The 20,854-nt window shown below is 39.8% G+C and overlaps 1 protein-coding gene across 1 annotated transcript in view; it reads left to right on the top strand.

Annotated features, from left to right (window-relative positions):
• LOC144633652 (3'-5' exoribonuclease HELZ2-like) overlaps positions 1-20,854 on the top strand; it is a 38,909-nt gene that overhangs the window by 6,238 nt on the left and 11,817 nt on the right. The window contains 25 exon segments of the mRNA XM_078492495.1: positions 706-882; positions 986-1,022; positions 1,661-1,776; positions 2,777-2,827; positions 3,163-3,210; positions 3,404-3,481; positions 6,329-6,389; positions 6,645-6,701; positions 7,553-7,639; positions 9,271-10,524; positions 10,865-11,045; positions 11,161-11,329; positions 11,513-11,632; positions 12,018-12,155; positions 12,157-12,593; positions 12,889-13,336; positions 13,722-14,035; positions 14,483-14,753; positions 15,225-15,629; positions 15,975-16,056; positions 16,372-17,026; positions 17,028-17,734; positions 18,382-19,574; positions 19,576-20,403; positions 20,405-20,854. Of these exon segments, the coding sequence (XP_078348621.1) occupies positions 706-882; positions 986-1,022; positions 1,661-1,776; positions 2,777-2,827; positions 3,163-3,210; positions 3,404-3,481; positions 6,329-6,389; positions 6,645-6,701; positions 7,553-7,639; positions 9,271-10,524; positions 10,865-11,045; positions 11,161-11,329; positions 11,513-11,632; positions 12,018-12,155; positions 12,157-12,593; positions 12,889-13,336; positions 13,722-14,035; positions 14,483-14,753; positions 15,225-15,629; positions 15,975-16,056; positions 16,372-17,026; positions 17,028-17,734; positions 18,382-19,574; positions 19,576-20,403; positions 20,405-20,854 (8,364 nt within the window).

Genomic DNA, 20,854 nt, shown 5'->3' with positions numbered 1-20,854 from the left:
CGGAAAGCCGTCCTTGATCGTCATCTCACTGGTATCTTGAGAACCCTATTACGTGCTCATAAGAAAATCTTAAACGCTCAGTCTCCATCCCTGGAAAATGAGTTGTTCATTTTTCTCAGAAGTAAATATATACCACGCATGAGCTGAATATTATGTGCAGCAAGATCACAGTTAACCTATTGCGCACGAGTAGGGGCACTTATTAGAATGCGGTTGCTTTGCAGATCACGTGGTGGCGCTTATTGGCCAATGCGAAGGAAGAAAAAATGAACGATAATTAACAATTATTGAATGAGGTGAGCGCTTATTTATCAAGCAAAGTTTCTATATTCTGCCGAAGCCGAAGGCTGGGGCGCTTATTCGGAAACTAAGGCCTTATTGGAAGGAGGGCGCTATAATCGAAAACCGAATACAATACTCAATTCTCAATATGACACAAATCACTTGAGCTGGCCCTTGTCGACGAGACAAGAGACGCGCACAAAATATACGTTTATAAGCTTACAACCTTTCGTCACATGCCTGGTATTGCATAAAACTATTGTCTGTCAGGTATGACGTCACTTCTACATATGTAAAATCTAATCTCTGTAGGTATGACGTAAGAGAAACAGCAAGCAAGAATTAGCTGCGTGCTTATAGCCAATCAAAATCAAGCTGGGGACACCAATGTATAATAATATTGTTTATTAATTTGTTTTGCAGGACCCAACCCTTGCCGACGAGCTACGAGATAATCTTATGTCCAATGGCATTAACTTTTTTACAGAAGAATGTTTTAAAGAAGCCTCTGAATTTTTCATTGAAGTTGTTCGCCTTGTTTGTGAAGTTAATTTCGTTCGCGATGCTCATGTTTATCAAGCCAAATGCCATGTTAAATTGGTAAGTTTCAAGGTAGCTATTTATGAATGTTCTGTTTATAAATTACTGACGTACGGTTGCAATATGATTTTCGAGTTACTTTGAACTTCCCTTTCTTTATTAGGGTGAGTTTGAAGAAGCAAAGGACAATTGCACGAAAGGTACAGATTTTCTTAAGTGTTACAAAGGCGCCTAAAAGTCCCGTACAGTTGAATACGAACAAGTTTAATAGATTAATACAAAGAAGAAAAAGAAGAGGTGAGCGCGTGTCAGGACGGACTGAAAGGACGACTTGGGACGAGTCAGCCGCCGGACGAAACCGAATAACTAATAGCAGTAATCAAGATAAATATTATGTTATATAACACTAAGATGAGATCACACATTTAGAAGAGTCCGCAATCGTAATTTTTAAAATGTGTTTTTTAAAGAAAAGGTAAACAAAGGTGAAAAAGCTATATAAATGTTGGATGGAATGAACTCTTCATCAAAAAAATCTCATTTAAAATGGATATTTAAGCACCCGATTTCGGTAAAACTGAATGTCCTTTTAAAACATAATTTCCGTAGAAATGTCACTTTACATAGCCAAAATTTTAACACACCAAAATGCTTCTTGGTAAGTAGGTCTGAGCTGCAGCAAGACAAATAAAAATCACTCAACCTGCACCCCAGCTTAAATGAGGATTTTGAAGCCCGTGAATACGAACGACCATACAACACATTTCCTCTTTTGATCATGACTAAAATACATTACTGAAAATTATTTACATTCACTTTTTTTCTTCCATTTCGGTAGTTTTAGAACGCTACCCTGATGATAAAGAAGTGCGAGATATTCTAAAAAGCATTAACACCAATATTCAGGAACAAAAGAAAGGCAAGAAAGGCGCAAATAAGAAAAAATCAAAAAGGGTAGGTACCAGTTCATGTTTGACTCACCATAGCGAAATATTTCAATGATCTTAAAAGACATCCACTTCGACCTTTGATAATCTTATAATGCTCAAAGATCTGTAAGGTTCTTCCAGTACCCTGCGCAAATTATTTGTATTTTGCAACAATCCTGCAAAATTTCCCGGAACGATTCTTGCAAAGATCCTCAAGGATCGTCATGCAAATATCCTGCCAAGAATTTAATATATGATCGGGGTAAAATCTTCATTAAATACTTAAGGCTCTTTGAAGTATCCTTGCAAAGATTATTTTGTTTTAAATAGTATTTGCTAACATCTTTGCGAAGCTGCGATCTTTGTTGTCATCATATCAAGGGTCTTTTTTGATCGTCCTAAGATCCTTTAAGGATCCTTGAAAGACAGTAATATTTAAGGACCTTTGGCAGGTCTTTCAAGAACTGAAAAAGACCCTTAAAGTTAAAGATTCCTCCGGATTTCGCCACAGGAATATTGCTGCTGATCTGCTGCGTGTTTGTTTAAATGTCTGCATCCTTGACTAAACGACTGACCAACACAACGACCATCTAACTGAATAATCAGTCATCTGATTGATCGGTCTGTCGATTGATTGATTGATTGATTGATTGATTAATTGGGTGATGTCTAATTGACTGATTGACTGACTGACGGATTGATTGATTGATTAATTGATTGATTGATGGATTGATTGATTACTAATTGACTGACTGATTGACTGCTTTATTGATTGATTGATTGATTGATTGATTGATTGATTGATTGATTGATTGATTGATTGATTGATTGATTGATTGATTGATTGATTGATTGACTTAATATTTTGAATTCGTACAATGTTAATACAGTTCGTTTGTTAATTGGAAACTGTGACGACGATGAAAGATCCATCGAAACATGTCTAAAGCTAAAAAATAGCATTTCATTTTTTCTTTGTTTCTCTTATCCCAACTACTAAATCTTAGTTACCTGTTATTTTGCAGCCATCTAACTCCCCAGTACCTGTACAACCAGTTGTCCCTGAAAAGAAACCGGTAAGCTTTTTATCTTAAAAATAACTGGAAAAAAGCCATCTGTAATGTAGAGTTCAGTTTATTAAGTACTGAAAAGAAGAGTAAAGAAAACATACAAAATATGAGCAAATTGACCAAAGTGGCTTTGCTCTTGTGAGTTGGTCACTGTAGAGCTGTCGTCATTGCTGAGTTTTTCCAAGTTTGCATTTAAAATTTATAAGCAAAAATAATTGTTCAAAATAACTTGTAGCTAAAAAAATGCCACTTAATTGTTTATTTATTGGAATCGGAAAGTCAGGATATTGCAATTGATCAAAACTAAGAATGAAACTGTTCTATCTTTTTTTTACTTACAGGTTATGAACAAGAAGCAAAGGAAGTTCGAGGAATACCGACGGATGAAAGTAAACAACTTTTACCTTCTTTTACCCTTCGTCACTTACTATGTTTTGTACTTTGATTGTTTTCTAAGTATAGTACATAAACTTTGATTTTTTATTGTAACTTACGTGTTACGTTTCAACCATGTGTGTTTGATGCGTTTAACTTAGGGTATACACCAAAGTCGTTGCCTTGCACTTTCATTTTGTTTTATAGGAGGTGGAGAAAATTGGCATGGATATAGAAAACAAAATTAGTAAAAAGAGGGAAATACAGGAGCAAACGCGGGACGAGGTAATTTTTGAGAAAGTGTTTCCCTCCATAGCTGTGTTGATAGTTGTAAAGCCTTTGTGTGCTCAACATGAAGTGTTTCCTTCAAGACCCTCAGTCTTGAACACGCCAGAACTTGGACTTTCGACCTCAGTCTGTATGTACCACAGTCTCAGCTTATCTCTAGATATACCTACCAGCAAGTAACAAAACTACTGCATAATCAGTTCTCCCAAGATAGTGTATATGTTGTGTCTCAATATTACCCTTGGTACAATTTGGCATTTTCCTTTGTTCTGGTATATGGTTATGAATGACTATATAAGTCGAAGGAAAATACCAAATTGTACAAAATGTAGTATTGAACCATAAGGCATTATCTTTTTTACTGCCGATATTTTCAAAAATGGTCTCAACATATAGGATTAAAAATTTTGAACTAAACTCCAGGTGATCTGGTCGTCTAAAATTAGCCAATCAGAGCCGGGGAGAAAAATTTTTAAAAGCCGCACAGAATTCCTTGCGCGCTTCGGCCGAGGCCACGGCACTTGACAATGTGATTCGGGTTTGGGAGTTTATTTGAAGAGAAATTCTTCTTCAATAACAGAAGATGTCGTAACTTACCGTCATTCGATGCAAAAGACGTTTTATTCGCTGCTGAAAATGCTATTTTGTTTTCGACGAAGCAGAAAGTCGACTGGCCTTTTTAATCGCAGGTGGAATGGCGCTTCAACCTTTCTTACAGCTGCTTGCAGAAAGTGCTTGAATTATAACTCGACAATGTGCATATTTTTGTTCCACACGGCTTTCGGATTTCGTGGAAGGCCGTCAAGAAGATTCAGGGAAGCAAGTTGTACCGCTCTAAACCAGTAAATGTTGGATCTTTGAGGATAGGGTAATTTTCCTATCCGAAACCCGTGTGCGGACAGCCGCCACGGCGCAAAATTATTTTGCAGCGTCGGACTTTAATACGAACACATGGAAGTATTGCTCTTCAAGATCGGAATAGCTGCTCACAAACCGTTGTAAATGTAAAAGGACAAACAGAAGTGGAATTAAAGGCCTCGATGTTCTTCAAAAGGCGAGTATTTATTTCGTTCTTGACAAAATCGAAATGAGTTTTATCGTTCGTGGTTTGTTGTTGTTCGTGCATTTCAAAATGGTCTTCACGCCACTGAGGGTTTTCAGACTCCATTTGCGAGTGAACTGCCTTGTTTTATTTGATACTATTTGCCAAAACAAAACACTATTTGCCGTTATTTAAGAAAATGTGATTCTTTAATTAAAAAAATGGTCTAATTAATTTTCCAATATAATACCGTGCGTGGACGACCAAACTACGCATTTCATTCAGTTTCGCGGGCCAAGTTTGACAAACATGTTCATCAGAATAAAATTATGCTCTGTCGACGCAGAAATGATTTGTGTGTATAGCTTGAGAAACTGCTTTTGAGTCGGATTATTTTAGAGTCGGAAAAAATGGCTCAAGGTAACAACCTGCGAGCAGAGTTTCTTTTAGAGCAGTAAAAGCATAATTTTATCGGAAAGCCGAAATCCACTTACAAGTGTTAAGTTTTGTGCTATATTCATTACTGCCTAATTTCGACTCATTTCCATGCTTTTCTTGACTCTCTGCAGTGTCAATTCAATATGCGGAACTTTTCTTGAGTACGATACATTCTTAGCGAAGCTAATTTTCGAAATTTAACAGCAAACATCGATACTTCACTTATTCTTACCCGTCGATTTAACTGCAATTTCAAGTTGAAATTGCACAAATACGCGCGTAAACAAAGAATTTCCAACACACTTTTTCTGGGTTTCTTTTCAAAACAAACTTAAGTAGGAAAAAATAGAAACGTTATTTGCAATTGCCGGCCTGGGTCGGTCCGTATGGGGAAAAAATGTACCCTTCGATCACAGCAAAATCGTCCGGGTGGGTTGTTGATCGCCCTAATTTTACGCTTACAGAGAAATCACATGGGCAGGGAGTAAGTTATTCGCCGTAATTTTTTTATTAGTACGTTTATATAAAAATAATTGGCCTTTTTATTGTCTAAGCACATTTTTATGTATTTATAGTACTGTCTTATTTTTTGGAAAACTGGCATAAAGTTTAAATCCCGCTCAAGACCTCGGCCACAGCTTTTTAAGAAACTACCTCACGGCCGACAACTTGGTAATATTTAAGCTTATGTTTCGACAAACACAACACACTGAGATCTTAACAGTAACGCTAATCTTTAATTCTCTTGAAACCTGAACGCTGAACTTTAAAAGGACATGAAAAACAAACACATACAGCAAAACATTCAGGCTTACAGTCAGGATTTTAGTTTAATAAATTAAATCCACGGCATCGTGCATGATGCTACAAGCGACTCTACGTTTTCGCCGCAAACGTACGCGTTTTTGGATGCTGAATTTACCATCCCGAAACGTCTCCATCCTATGATGCCTTTCTACTGCCTCTGTGACATGTTGCAATTTGATGGATAACTTGATAAGGCGCAAAAAGAAATCTCTGAGCCCTGATAACAGCCGCCATGGAAGCTTCGAACTCAAACTTACAGGCCGCGCGCGTTTGTGGGATACGGCATTAAAATTTTTTTCCCCAGTCCCCAAATATGACGTCACAGATCACCTGGCTATATTTATATAAATTTTTTTAATGCATATTGAAAAATTAGGGTAGTTCACCACTTTAGAAACGAGAAGAAATCTGGAGTGAGTTTCATATCACAATCGTTTGTGGGACTGTCACTCCAGTAACGGTCCTGTGCGAGATGAGACTCGTCCTTGTTTTCATGTCGTTTCTGAAGTGATTAATAAAAGAAAGATATTTACTTTTATCCTAATTCCCTAATATAGAAAAACAGAGAATTGGATGGAGCCAAATCCCTTCCGGTCCCCTCCTACGACGTAAAAGCAGGTAAAAGTCGTCACTGACTCCATTAAGTATCTAACATTATGTAACATGATAAATCAAATGAATCAGACCAACAAAAATATTTTCGTTTTAAAATGAACAGAATATAGTCTACAACGAGAGAAGGTGCGTGAGCGTTTATGCCAATGAATCTTCCCAACGCTTTCCACCCTTTTCGGAAACAATATTTTTCTCATTTTACTTTTCATTTGCATTGTCACTGAGTTAAATTTAAAATCATTTTCTGTTATGCACCAGCCATGGATGCTACAAGTTCCAGAAGAGAGGTTACTGATAAGCAAACTAAAGTTCAAGGTATTTGTATACTTAGATTTCCCGTCTACCATAGGAAAAGCCAATCCTTATAAGCCAAGATTTTTACGCTATGTACTATTTTATGTCACACCTTTAAGTTAAGGTAATTCCCTAGAAATATAACTACTCATAGATTTCCAACCAAACTTTGCCACTTTGTAGTTAAATTTTGAAAAAAAAGGGGAGTCACCGTATTCGTTTAGGAGCAGGAAGACCTTGTATTTACCATATAATTCCTTATATTTTCTTTGCGAGTACTGCTGAAAGTACACGTTTTCGGTGATAATGTATTATTCTGCCATCGAAATTGATCTGTATTAATTTTATAGAAAGAATTTGATCGCTACTTTCGAACTAAGAGAAAAAATGATAGGTCACCGAACTCGTTTACGAGAAAACGATGCTTTCTCTCTCGCGCGAGCCAAGCCGCATAGAAAAAGCCGCCATTTTTTATGTCCGCGCGCTAACTACGCGTAACATTCTGCGCAGTAAGGATGCGCAATGCAATGCTAGGGAATCACCTCAAAGAAGAGCTTGTTTTTACGATTTGCAATTTTTTGTTATGCTGTTATCCAGCCGTTCAACATTTGTTAATTGTTGGCACCCTTAAGGTTATATATATATCTTTATGTTCGCTTGTGGAGAGGAATGTACGGGCGATATCCTCGCGAAATTCTGTAAATGTAGACGCTTACAGAAGATTGACTGAAGAAGGGCTACCCGTTGCGGTGATTCAACCCGAGTTAGAAACCGTACAACCCGGGGTCGTTTAAAGAGGCCCTTAGTTAGATGTTCCCCCTTTCCACACTCTCAAAAAAGTGAATACCACTGACTTGATGTTCATTTCACAGCCGTAGTTGGACCAGGTGCAAGACCCAAACAAAGAAAAGTTAACGAAATATCTGGACCGACCAAAGGCAAAAGCAGTACAGTAAAAAGTAAGAAAGATGATCATCTCTCGTACATGTATTTTCGAACATTTTGATTTTCACCTGTTATTTTAGTTCATTCTTACCACCAAATTCTCAGAAGAAATATTTACAGTGGACCACTTCAACCGGGCTTTTTATAAGAAATGAAGAATGAAAACGTTAATTAAGAACAATGGATAACGATCTTCTTGTAAACAGATTAATGACGTTGAAGAATCCCGACAATAGTTCTACAACATAATCACGTAGGGGCCAAACCACCCCCCAAATGTTTCATGAAACCTATTTTTGGTTATTTTCAACATTATTCTACTAAACTTGTGGTGGTGATAGCTCAAATTGATGTCCACTTCAATTTAGCTGAAGAATTTCTGAAAATGGCCAAAAGTGACGTCACAAACGATGAAGTCACAAAACCAGTAAAGTAAAATTTTAAATTATTATTTAAAAAGTGTCTAGTCTGAAAGTGGGTATCAAGTAGAGTAAAACACTGAAACCGTTTATTAACCTACCAAATTTCACAAGCAGACGATCAACATCAACAAATTTATTAAAAATCTCACCAAAAACCCAATTTTAGATTAAACATTTGGAGGGTAGTTTGGCACCTACGTACGTGTAATTTGAGACCAAAGTAGCTATAGACGAAGGTCATTTTTTATCTAAATTTGTGTACTATCAACTCCTCTGTACTGTATACACTCTAGAGATCCCATTCTCGGCGAGGAATTGTCAACATTGTTAATTTTACTCGAAATATTAAGGGTGCGTTCCTTTGGGATGATCCGGATCAATAATCCAAGATCAGTCGGATCACGGTGCATCAAAGGAACCGATGAATCCTCTCTGGACTAGGGTTCATGGGTTCCCATCCGACTGATCTTGGATCATTGACCTGCGCCGGTTCATCCCAAAGGAACGAACCCTTAGGTGGAAAACTCGTTTTGTGATCGCCAAACCGAGGCCATTGAAAACCGATCCAAATTTAAGATCGAAATTAACCAATCAAAAATTGACAAATTTCCCGAGAGGTCCGTTGCAGTATGCTGTGGTACTATTGTTTGTTTTCTTCAACGTTATTGGTTCGTTTACGTTAACATACGCAAAAGGTCACCATCTGCTCTCTATTAGTGTTTTATTGGTTATTTTTGTTCCAAGTGGCCAGGTTCAAGTAGTCACACTATACGTTAATATACGTCCAGTAAGTCGGGGATCAATTCTTGCTTTGCATGTGGCGTCATAAAATTCTAAACTCAAAATCGCGATGTCTCCTGAATTTGTATCTACACTTGAGTGAAGATGACCTAGAAATGAATCTTTTTCAAGTTTTCAGTCCTGTAGTGTCTTTCGTTAAGAAAATATAGCATTTTGAATTTTCTAATTTTGACCTTGCGTGACATGAAGATAGTGGCCGCGAAAAAGCTGTCTGAAAAGGTTTTCTCTTATGGTTTTCAGCACTTTGACTAAACTAACTACGGTTTCAACATTTGCTTGTTCTACTAGTTCATCCGCATCTCTGAAATCTTTAATAAACGGGTCGGAGTATAGAACATTGGGCTGAGGGCGATAGTTTTAGAATGTAGAAAAACAGATTTGCCGGAAAATATTAAACCATCATTCTTTGTCTACTTTAACAGAACATACACATGTAGGCTGTAATAAGAGCGATAACACTTTCAGCGAGAGAAGGCCCTCAAGAGGATTTAATTCGCCGCACGGAAGTGTTTCCAAGCATCATGTTTCAGTCGATGGCTGGCCATTTCTTTCTGACGATCAATCTGACTCTGAACGGGATATTCCTAATATACATCAAACAGCAGATACGTCAAGCAAATCAGATGAAGGATGGACTGTAGTGAAGCCAAAAAACCAGAAACCAAAATCACTGGCCGACAGCACCTCGTACCAAAATCAAAGTGCTTTTCGAAGCATTGGTATTTCCCAAGATGCAGTTACAAATTGCAAAGAGCCAAAATGGAGGAAACATGAAAGCAAATCCAACAAAAGGCACAATTCTGGTCCCGACTGGCCATCACTGCCAGGACCTTCCTTTGCAGAAGATAACACTAGTTTACAAGGATCAAACACGGCTTCAACAAAAGGCTTTTCTACTAACCGCGAACATCAGGTATTCAAATCAGAACTGAGCACAAAAAAACATTTTCGGAAAGACTTTCCCTTTAATTCTTTAGCGTTTGTAGATAACACCGATTACGACCGTCAGCAATCACACAACACATGTAACTTGGATCCTGCAGAATTAGGGTCGCCGAAACAAGACTTATTTTCGGCAGATCAAGAGTCTTGTTTTCGTCAGAATGTTATGTCCCCTGAACTGGTAGCATCAAGAATACCTGTCTCCTCCAGCCAACCTTTATCGAACGCATTTACAGGAAAGGGAAAGATCAACATTGAAAACGCGCAAAAATCGCAATGGGAAACTCTTGAGCAGATTTCTCCGTTACAAATCCACCGTACTTTGGATTTAGCAAACGCATCAAAAAATGCTACTTGGATTGCAAAGGCCAAGTCAGAAGTACCTCTAGGTGCAGATGTTTCATCTCAAGTAAGCTCAAGTACTAGAAAGGTTCTTCCAAAAGACGTGTTTCCTCTCTGTGAACATTTTCTGCAGGATAACAGAAAGGGGCAAGCTTTTCGGCCTCCAAAACCTTGTTCAAACTGTACGAAACACTCGAAACTTTTATATGGTATTTGGAGGTGTTCCAAAAAAGAATGGCAGGTGATGAGACCCTACCCAAAGGACGTGAACCCTCATGTTCCTTTCCAGCACTGTTGGTACTTTAGTAATGGCGACAGATGCCACAAAAATTCTTGTACCTTTGCCCATGGCGAGGAAGAGTTAATGTTCTGGACTTCAAGAAGACAATCTGGTAGGTGATAATGAATCCTTTCCCGACCGTTTACTAGTAGTAGGAGGCTTGTGCAGAATGCTAGTTCTAATGAAAGTTCTTATTTTTTGTTTGCTTACATTTTTGTGGGGGTCGCTTATGATTCCGATACATTTTTATTGTTTCAAAATTGATATTAGTTTCCCCCCTGTATGATAAATCAGTGAAAGAAAAGCTTAAAATTCTGAATTGTGTAATTTACATCAAGGTCACCATAATGTCCCGAAGTTGATTCGCAGCCTCAAGGCTATCCCGCTTTTTAACTCGAGTCGAACTGAACTGAACTTACAACACATGAACTGTGGTGATATTTCTTACACAGACCATGATTCTTTTGGACGGATTGCGGATCCTCAAGTTTCGGAACACGACGACGAGTTTGACAACATCCCTAAGCCCCAGGAACATGTCCGGGGATCGTTGATCATTCGTGATACACGGACAGATAATCCAAGACCTCCTCCTGCCGGGGTTTATCGTGGAAACTTCCAGTTGTGTAAATGGTAAAGTACCTCTTAAGAACCATGTTTTAGTACTCTAACTTAGATTGTCCGGGCATAGTTTCAAAGGCGGTACATTTAGTATATTATTAAATCCTCGTGTGCGTGTATATCTTAGGTGGAAGTCTGGTCGAGTGTGCAGGTTTGGAAGATATTGTACCTACGCTCACGGCAACGTAGAACTGAGATCATGGATGGGATACAAGAAAGAAATCCAGGAGGCAAAAAGCAAAGAAGATTCAACCTGCCGAAAGCCAGAAACGAATGCAAACATTTCAAGAAGCGAGGTACTATAGAGTCAGACGAAACAGGGTAGTCGCGTGCGATACCAAATTTAAATTATTAATGTTGCTTAGTACAATGTGATGGCTTGTTCACTTTCCTTTTTGAACAGGTTTTCCAGTAATTACTTTGTTAAATCAATTAAAAATGCTGATTTTACTATTTTTCGTATTTTTCTCCTTTGGTAGATGGTTTACAGTGTCCCTGGTGTAGAGGTGTCAAGCAGCCAACCTTCATCAGTGAAGATCTTTCATAGAGGTGACGAGGGACGCCACACCTTTCAGTGGGTATTCACTGTCATATTCGAGGTAATATAAAAATCTCATCCCTTCTAGTTAAGTAACTCCCACTAAAAACACACGTACTTACATGACAGATAGGTTTGCAAAGGTAAATTTACTGCAACTCGCTCTCCTCGGTGTGTACACTACGTAAAGCAAAATATTCTCCCCTTTGGCCCTTCTGCTATGTCAATAAGTGCGTATACTGTATAAGGCGTTAATTGAACTCTCGAATTCACACTCAAAATTCTTGAATGTTAGCGTTGGATGAAAGGGTGTCTAGGTGAACTCTGAGACTATCATTAAGACACGTGCAGTGAAATTCATTTATTAGGTAATCATGAGTGTTTTCTTCGTCATATTTATTTGGCTTACCATAAGTCTTACCAACTGTCACTTTTTGTGTCATTAGATTAGCCAAGTTGGCAAGCTTTGTCAAATTGATCTCCTTCATCATTATCACGACTGCTATCGACTGACTGAGATAAAAGGTTTCCACGACAACATCGAGATATTTTCAAGAGTGCCAACAGAGCGGCGGTCGTTTAGCACTTCCAAGCTCGATTGATATGGAAAAGGGTCAAATGAAAGTTGTTGTGTCCGTCTCCTTCGAAACCAAAACGTTTAACCAGACCTTTACACAGTGCCTGAGGTTTGACTTTGGCAAGAAGCCCTACTTATTACAAGGATTAAATGTGGACTTAGCAAGTGAGGAGGCCTTGAACACGATCTCGGCGACACGGCAAAAACTGAAATTAGATCCTTCTGTATGGACAGCGGGGTCAGTGGAAATTGTTCCATCGCCAGAGACCGCCGAAATGAGCGCTCAAGAAATGTCGTTACTGAAGAAGTACGAACTGCCTGAGAGGATTGAGAATGTTGTTTCGGCGCAAATAATTGATGGAAAGATGACCGTGGAAAACTACAAGAGAGTGATGCATCAATTGCTGTTTACTGAGGAGCTCTTCATGAAAAAGGCAATTTCAAGGTAAATGTTAGTTCCTTCAATTGTTATCTCAAATAATAAACCGTTATTTCGGTTCCTTATACAAACGTCGAGTCTCGAGTTGCTAATTTACGTAACTGTTATTACTTAATAATATCCGACTGTTCTTGTCATTTTCGTTGGTACATCTGTGAAAACAACTGAATTTTTCATAACCAGTATGAGCCAGTGATAGCAAAGTAATATTTTTCTGTAAAAGATTTTGTTACATCCCGTTTACCAAGTAAAACCTGACCAAATGAATTCAGCAATTAAAAACTGAGAACTTTTTTCATAGCTTTGTCCTTCGGAATGTTCAAATGAAATGCCAGCAAAGTACCTTTACCGAGAGAACTGGATTAGTATGTGCTGAAAATGGCGAGTTGTTTGGAATTTTGAAATTCCAGGAGAATGAATCACTCCAACCAGACGATGCAGCTGGTAGACTCCTCATCAGAAATGTGAAGTCTGCTTGGTTAAAGATGGCCGGGAGTAGTTCGCAAAAAGTGTACGAGGTTCTCGTCCAGAAGGTCGAGGACGAATCCGTCGCGCTAAAGTTCTCCTCCCAGATGTGTTTAGAACTGCAATTGATTGACGCTGGTCACATTTCAGTTGATGTACAGTTTCAGCTCAATCGACAGTTTCTTTGCGAATGGCATGCTGCAATCGACAGGTTGGGGCCTATCCAACTGAATTTGCTGTTTCCGAACCCGATTGCACGGCAAGTACAGTTAATCAACCAGGAGGTAACTTAATATTTTCATGTTAAACCCCTGTATATGGACAATTTTTTCCGACGACTAGAGTACTACGTTACATTTCTGTCAGGATTTTACACAACTTTTTTGTATGGTGTGCAAACTTCGTTTAAATAATCGACCTGATGTGTTAAAAGAACTATTCTGAAACATCAGCTAGCGCAAGCATATAGCAATTTCTTGTATTGTACATGTACGCTGCCACAGATTCTTTTATTTAAAAATTTCGTATGGAATAAAAACAATCAGATTTATTGTACTCATTAGTCGAAGACGATTAAGCACAAAATTTGTTGTATGTCTTAGAAACCTTATCTATTTTATTGAAATAACTCCCTTTTTATAAGTTCCTTTTCCTCTTCTGGCTCTGAAGGTGAAACGTCCTTGGAATTGGTTGCGTTTGGACCCCAAACTCAATACCAGCCAAAGAGAGGTCATTCGACGCATTCAAGAACCTGGAAACTATTCCTCGCCACTTGTGGTGTTTGGTCCTTTTGGTACTGGCAAGACATTTACTTTGAATCAGGCAATCCGTCACCTGGTAACAACGAAACACAACCGCATCCTCCTCTGTACGCACACAAACAGTGCAGCGGACATACACGTTAGGCTGCTACACGTTTACCTAACAAAAGAAAACGGGCTGCAAGCGACCAGGCCACTAAGAATTTACCAAACAAATAGAAGGTCAGTGAGTTTCGATAACTTTTAGACAAATCGATTACACGCGAAGTTGTAATACTTATAAGCTTTAAAAAGTAGAACAAATTTTTAAACCCATTTATACCCTAGGTAATACCCTTTTTATGTAGTTTTGTAGCTAACGTTTTAAGGAAAATGAGTTCTATATGAGAGAGTTTATTTCCTAAACCCGCTTCGTTTCGATCGGAGTACGGACCATTCCTCAGTTTTCTAGTCATTGTTAACTACGTGCGCGTATGGTACTGGCCGTTTCTGTCGATTCTATGGTCAAAGTAATACAACAGCCAACATTTCCGCCATGTTGTTGAGTTTATTGTTTTTGGTATTGTTGTTGTTGTTGTTGTTCTTGTTGCTAAGCTTAGGAACGCGTTCCAATTTTTCTTGGCAGTCCTTCAAAACGTAATATTTGTTTGGTCTTTTGCCCTCTTTCAGGTTAAATGCTGATTCAGAGATTGCTAAGATGTATGGCTTAATACAAAACAATGCCTATGTACTCCCCACGAGAGATGATGTAATCAAGCACCGTGTGGTGATCGCGACTTTAGCGATGTCAAAGCATCTGTTTGACCTGCAATTAAACCACGGGTTCTTCACACACATTCTGGTTGACGAGGCTGCCCAAGCCCTGGAGCCTGAGGCGTTGCTACCACTGGCATTGGCCGGGCCGAACACGAAGGTTGTGTTTACAGGAGATCACATGCAGGTGAGCAGTGTGAAGTACATTTTGCTCACGAGGTATGGGTGTCTTTCATCTCCCTCGCAGCCTTTATGTGAGTCGTTGCATGACATAAATGGCTGCGATTGCGCCTGGGGATGTTTCCAATGACCAGATCAGAATTCTCCAAGCTGAAAATAAAGACAGCACAAGTCTATTTTTGGAGCAGAAAAAATACCATTACCAGGGAAAGAGCCAGCAATAACCAACCAAAACGGATTATTTTTTCCACCTAATGGATTTTAATAGGGACCAGAAGTTCGGATATAGGGTAGGATGGGTACGTCGATAGGTCAATAAAAGCTGTTCAATGTCTCCATACGGATATAAAACCAGTAAAACAGTTAAGAACTGTATTTAGGAATATATACCACACGAAATGCTGGGTTTGGGCAAGCTGGCTTATCTCCAATTGGACTAATAGATATGTACTTTTGACTCAATGTTTTATGTTTTTAGATGAGCCCGGAAGTGTACTCGCATTTTGCACGAGACTGGGGTCTTCAAAGATCGCTTCCCGAGAGACTGTTTGATCATTACTATGGAAAACCGCATTCAGATTGCAGTGTGATGCTTTTGACGGAAAATTACCGATGTCATCCTGACATCCTACAATTTCCTTCTGATAATTTCTACGGTAAAGAGCTTATTGCCCGCAGTGAGCATGCCTCACACCCAAGGTTACGACCACTGTTATTTTTTTCTGTCCATGGAGTGGAGGAAGCGATGGAAAATTCGTACATAAACACAGCAGAAGTTGACGAAGTTGTGAAGAGGGTCAAAGAACTAGCCGATGATTGGCCAGTAAAGTGGAAGGAGAAAGACCTTTCTCAGATTGGCGTCATATCAGCCTATATGACTCAGGTAGTTTTTTGCAAAACGTCTCCATGTGATGCAGTCAGTGTACGTCGACCTTTCATCAAGCAATTATGGCAAAATAATACGAAACAAACTTGTGCAATTTTGCAGGTATTTTTAAGAGTTTAAGTGATATCAATAATTTAAACAGTGTTTGTGATGTGCGCGGTCAGCCCGAGGAGCTCAGACTCGTGTTATACACTCTCGCAATCGCAATTCCTTGTTGCCAAAACGACCATTTAGCAATATCGTTCACGTATTTAAGGTCCTGTAAAAACTGTCCTTACCTAAGTTAATCAAGATATTTCTTATTGAAATAAAATGATACTAACCTAGCAAACTCCTTTTTAGGTGCGGGCTATTCGAACATACCTCAGAAAGGAAAGCAGAGAGCTACAGAATGTAACAGTGGAAAGTATTCATAACGTGCAAGGTAATTCAAAAAGGAAACCTTAGAACGAACACATTATATACAACGTTTTTGGGATGCCTTAGTCCAGGCAGTGCTTTTATGCTTGCATTAATTTAAGTCCGTAACCGTTTTTAAAAGGTCGTTGCCAGCTTCCACTCGAAGGTCCCTTGAGAGATACTAGCAGAAGAAGAAATGGTTCTGAGGGACTCAAACAGTCAGAACGGTCAGACTAAAATATAGTTCGATGTAAGAAGTGGATTTGGCATGAATAGTCTTACAGATCAATGTAGGAGAAAGGAATAGTTAGCAGTGTTTAATTTTTGCCTTTTATTACAGGAAAGGAATTCCGTGCATTATTCATCAGCACTGTCCGCACATCTCTAACGTGCCAAAGTTTTGACAGAGGAGAGAGTGAATCTCAGCCACTTTATTGGGAATTCCTCTCTGACCCCAAACTCTTGAACACGGCAATAACTAGGGCGATGTCCTTGGTAGCCGTTGTTGGAGATCCTGTCTCGTTGTGCACTGCTGGTGGCTGCAGAGGCAACTGGAGAGATTACATCAGAAGATGCCACAAGAACGGAACTTTGCATGGAGCATCATACGATGAGATAAAGAAGAAAATAGACGCCCCTCTCTCCAACATCACATTAAATCCAGCAGCCGCTGTTTTTGTACCAAAGCTAGTAGATGTCAGCACCAAAGAGTTCAAGTCATCAGGATGCGCTACTCGACCAGGTGAAATCTTGGGGTATGAAGAGAAGAACGACTTAGAAGATGATAATATTGCAAAGAGTTCATTTCCTGGCACAGGCGACAGACACACCATCCCAACAGATGACAACCTGTCAGGAATTGGCATGGCCGAAAGGAGAGAGGATTTGACGCAAGAAGAGTCTACGTCCGAAGAAGAAGTGGACGGAGAGCAAAATTCACTTAGAAATGACGATGGTTCTGAGACAAGATCAAAAGTATTCGTATCTCACATCAAGCGAATCTACGTTTCAGGAAGAAAGTCAGAGTACGACTGAGTTTGAAGAAGGAGAGAGTGATGCCGAGCAGAATGCGTCAGAGGGTTTTGAAGAATTCCTTCGGGAAAGTTTTGAAGACGAAACCGTTTTTCCGAGGTACTTGGACAAGATAATCAAGGCACTTGTGGAAAAGTGTAAAGAGACCAAAGAAAAGGGAGCCCGACTTTATGGACCATCAGAAAACGAGGCGTTTCCCTCACTGTACACAGCTACAACATCAAGCAAAAATTCAAAAACTGGCAAACATTCCAAAAAACGAGCAAGCCAAGGAAAGCCAAGTTTTAACGACTATTCTTCTGAAGACTACGAAATCTGCGTTGTAAATGGTCGGCAGGAAGTTCGCATTGTAAACCTTGGATTTCATCAGGCATCCTCTACTCGGCACCAGAGGCTCACTGCACCCACTAGACAAGATGATTCCCTTGATTCGCAACTAGCACAGCGACTATTGCTTGAAAAGCCCGACACGTATATCCGTTGCACACTCCGTCTCAATTCCGAGATTGTTCGCACAGCTTATGGAGAAGTAGCAGACACAAAGACCCCAGACATTAAAATCAAGGGAAGAGTCCGGGGAGTGTTTGATATGGATCATGTGGTTGTCGAGAAAACAGATTTCCAACCTTCTACATGTGATGGTGTCTCTCGTTGTCAGGGAAGAATTGCTGGTAAGTTTTATGGTTCCGCACGAACGCTCGTCGAAACAGTTGACTCATTTCAAAGGAAGAGAGTGGTTTTCGATTGAGTGTCGTAAAACCAAAACCAAGGTTACCACTCTGGCCAATCACAAAAGACACAGACAATCCAGTAAACCAATCAAAGTTCAAAGAAAATATATGTAGCCGCCCCCGCACGAAGCACGGGAATACGTGCAAGAGCGAGTCACAATTGGTTTTGGTCTTACTTCCGATTGATTGAGAAAGTGGCGCGAGATTTTTAAACCAATCACTAAGCGTAGTAATGTAAAACCAAAGCAAATGCAAATTACATTCCATACTCAATTGAAAACCGCCTTATACAATAAAAAATAGTAACAGATGTTAGTGACACATGCAAACCATTTCATTTCTTTTTTTTTTATTTCCGTGTATTTGATTTTCGTCCTTCAAGGTCTCAGTTTGTTTTCTTGATACAATCTACAGGAAATAAAAAAACATAAATTATCGAGGTTTTGTTCTGGAAAACTTCAATTAAAAAGACCTTCCGGCGATCGAATAACGACCGTCCCGGTTTATTTTTTGAACATATTACGGCTAACAGCGAAAAAATTCTTTGTGAAAAAATCCTTAATAACTTTTAAAATTCGTATCCATAGGTGTACTGAATCACATCATTAGTCCTCACGAACGTCAATACGTGTGCAAGGTGGATTTCGAAAATCCTGGAGTGATGATTCCAATCAACAAGTCAGTTTCCAAAATAGTGAATCTTTCTAACAAGGGGTTGAAAGGTTTTCCTGTTTACAAAGAAATTCGTCATGGAGATGAGAATCCGGTCAAGGTTGAATTGATGAGCTTCAGAGAAGTTCTAAGTGGAAAGTTCTTATTTCTTGTCCAGTATCTACAGTGGAGGTCAGATTGTCACAGCCCTTTGGGTATCGTCATAAGGAAATTACCTCAAGGGAATACCTTGAGTGACAGCATGAAGATTTTATTTGCTGAGCACGGAGTTAGAGAATCGTTTAGTAGGGAGAGTCAAGTCGAAGTTAAAACAAAGTTTCCACTAGAATGGTCAATACCAGCGGAGGAATATCAAATTCGCCAGGAAATTGACGGAGCGTTCACGATTGATCCCGACAACTCCAAGGATCTGGATGATGCACTTACACTGGAACAGCTCCCAGGTTCTGTGAATCGGGTAGGCGTTCACATCGCTGACGTGAGTTATTATGTGGAGCCAGGGACCCAGTTGGATAGAGAGGCTTTGTTCCGCTGCACGTCCTACTATCCTGGTCATGGCTACCAAAGCGTACCGATGCTGCCGCGTGAGCTCAGCGAAAATCATTGCAGCCTTCTTCCTGGCAAAGATCGTTTGTGCTTATCAGTGTTCCTTGACGTTTCAGATGAAGGGAAACTTGTCGGGCAGCCACAAATAAAGCGCACAATTGTCAGGTCCTCTTGTCAGCTCACTTACCCAGAAGCCCAAAAGATCATCGATGGTCAAGAGAGCTCACTGCAGCAGTTACCAAAGGATGTTCAAGAGAATATTCGATCTCTGAGTGCACTCGCACAAAGAAGAAGAAAATTGAGGCTTGGAGATGCTGGTTATGATCATTGGTCGAACAATGATTATGGAAAAGATTTTGAGGCACATGAGTTAGTGGAAGAAATGATGATTCTTGCTAATGAAGAAATAGCCAAATTCCTTTCTGCGCAAGATCCAGAGTTGGCACCGTTACGAACCCAACTACCACCCAAAGATCACAAATTGCGTGATTGGGTTAAACAGAACGGACAGTTCATCAAGTATTCCCTGTTTCTTCGTGGTTTTTACTCAGAAGAAACTCTCAAGAAAACTAACGAACGACGTAAGCGTTTCAGAGGCCGCAGAATTTAAAGTGCAAGAGTCCGTCTGGTTAGAACTCTGTAATGCTGCGGAGTATGGGGATCAAGCCAAGCTTCAAAAATTGATTTGTAACGAGAGCAATCATCCTCAGCTTGCTGTGGCAAATTCACAGTTTCGACGGATTCAGTCCAAAGCTCGGTACGTCTGCGAAAAAGATCAACCACCAGAAAACGTTGTGCACTTCTCTCAGGGGATGCGTTGTTATACGCACTTCACGTCACCTATACGACGCTACATAGATATCCAAGTACATCGACTCGTGCTGGCATCAATACTGCAAGGCGCGCCCGGAAGTATGAACAAAACTTCGAAGGACCAAGTTTCCAAGGTGTGCCGTCGTTCGACGTTTGCTCAAGACAACTCCAGAAAGTTTGACAGGGCTTGCAGTAAAGTGCATCTGGCCGTAAAGTTGAAGGAAAACAGTCGCGAGACTGCAGCAGTTATTGCCTTGATCGAGAAGGAAGCAATTACTTTGGAAATTCCGAACCAAGAATATAACCATCTCTCGAAAAGACAAAGAAGGATAAAATTTAGCAATCTTAACCCATTTGACGTCAATGTTGCCCAGACTTGTTCAGAAATAGTCCTTACCTGGAAGCTAAGATTGTACATTGCTCCGAAAGAAAATATCGTCGAAGACGCCAAGAAGGAAAGAGAGCAAGTCGTTATCCTTTTGTCTCAAGGATTGGCCGGAAAAGGAGAAGTTTTTAACTTGCCAGGAGAGAATTGGCTTCAAATCCTGAAAGCACTTCAAGAGGGAAAATTCAAAGAGCTTAAAGATGTTGATTAGAAGGACTGAGAGAGGTCGTCAACTACCTTCACGGTTACCTGGGTCGAACAAGCCTAGCAATCCGTACAAGTTCCCCAACAGGGAAAAAGCTAACACAAACATGGAGCACTTCTACGAGAAAAGACTAACTCTGAGGAAGTTTGACTCAGTGCGCGTTCAACTGACGGCACATATGACACATGGAGTTTTTCATCCCGAAATTCAGCTCTTCAAGATCAACCCCAGTGTGCACATTTGCGTGGAGCACCGCAAGTACCCCAGGGAATGTTTTGCCACCACATCAAGGTACCAAGCATCTCGTAAGAAGTACCCAAGTGTGGACAACTATATTAATGCCTGGAAACCCGTACTCGCCATGGAAGCCGCTACCGTGGCCATTGACGAAAGCGACGAGTTTGCCATACACCATTTGAATGTTCAGTGGAGAAAGGAG

Source organism: Oculina patagonica, chromosome 12 (genome assembly GCF_052425735.1).
Source record: "Oculina patagonica isolate OP01 chromosome 12, crgOcupat, whole genome shotgun sequence".
Taxonomy (NCBI): domain Eukaryota; kingdom Metazoa; phylum Cnidaria; class Anthozoa; order Scleractinia; family Oculinidae; genus Oculina; species Oculina patagonica.
Note: the sequence above shows the minus strand (reverse complement) of the source record. Positions and strands in the feature narration are given on the sequence as shown.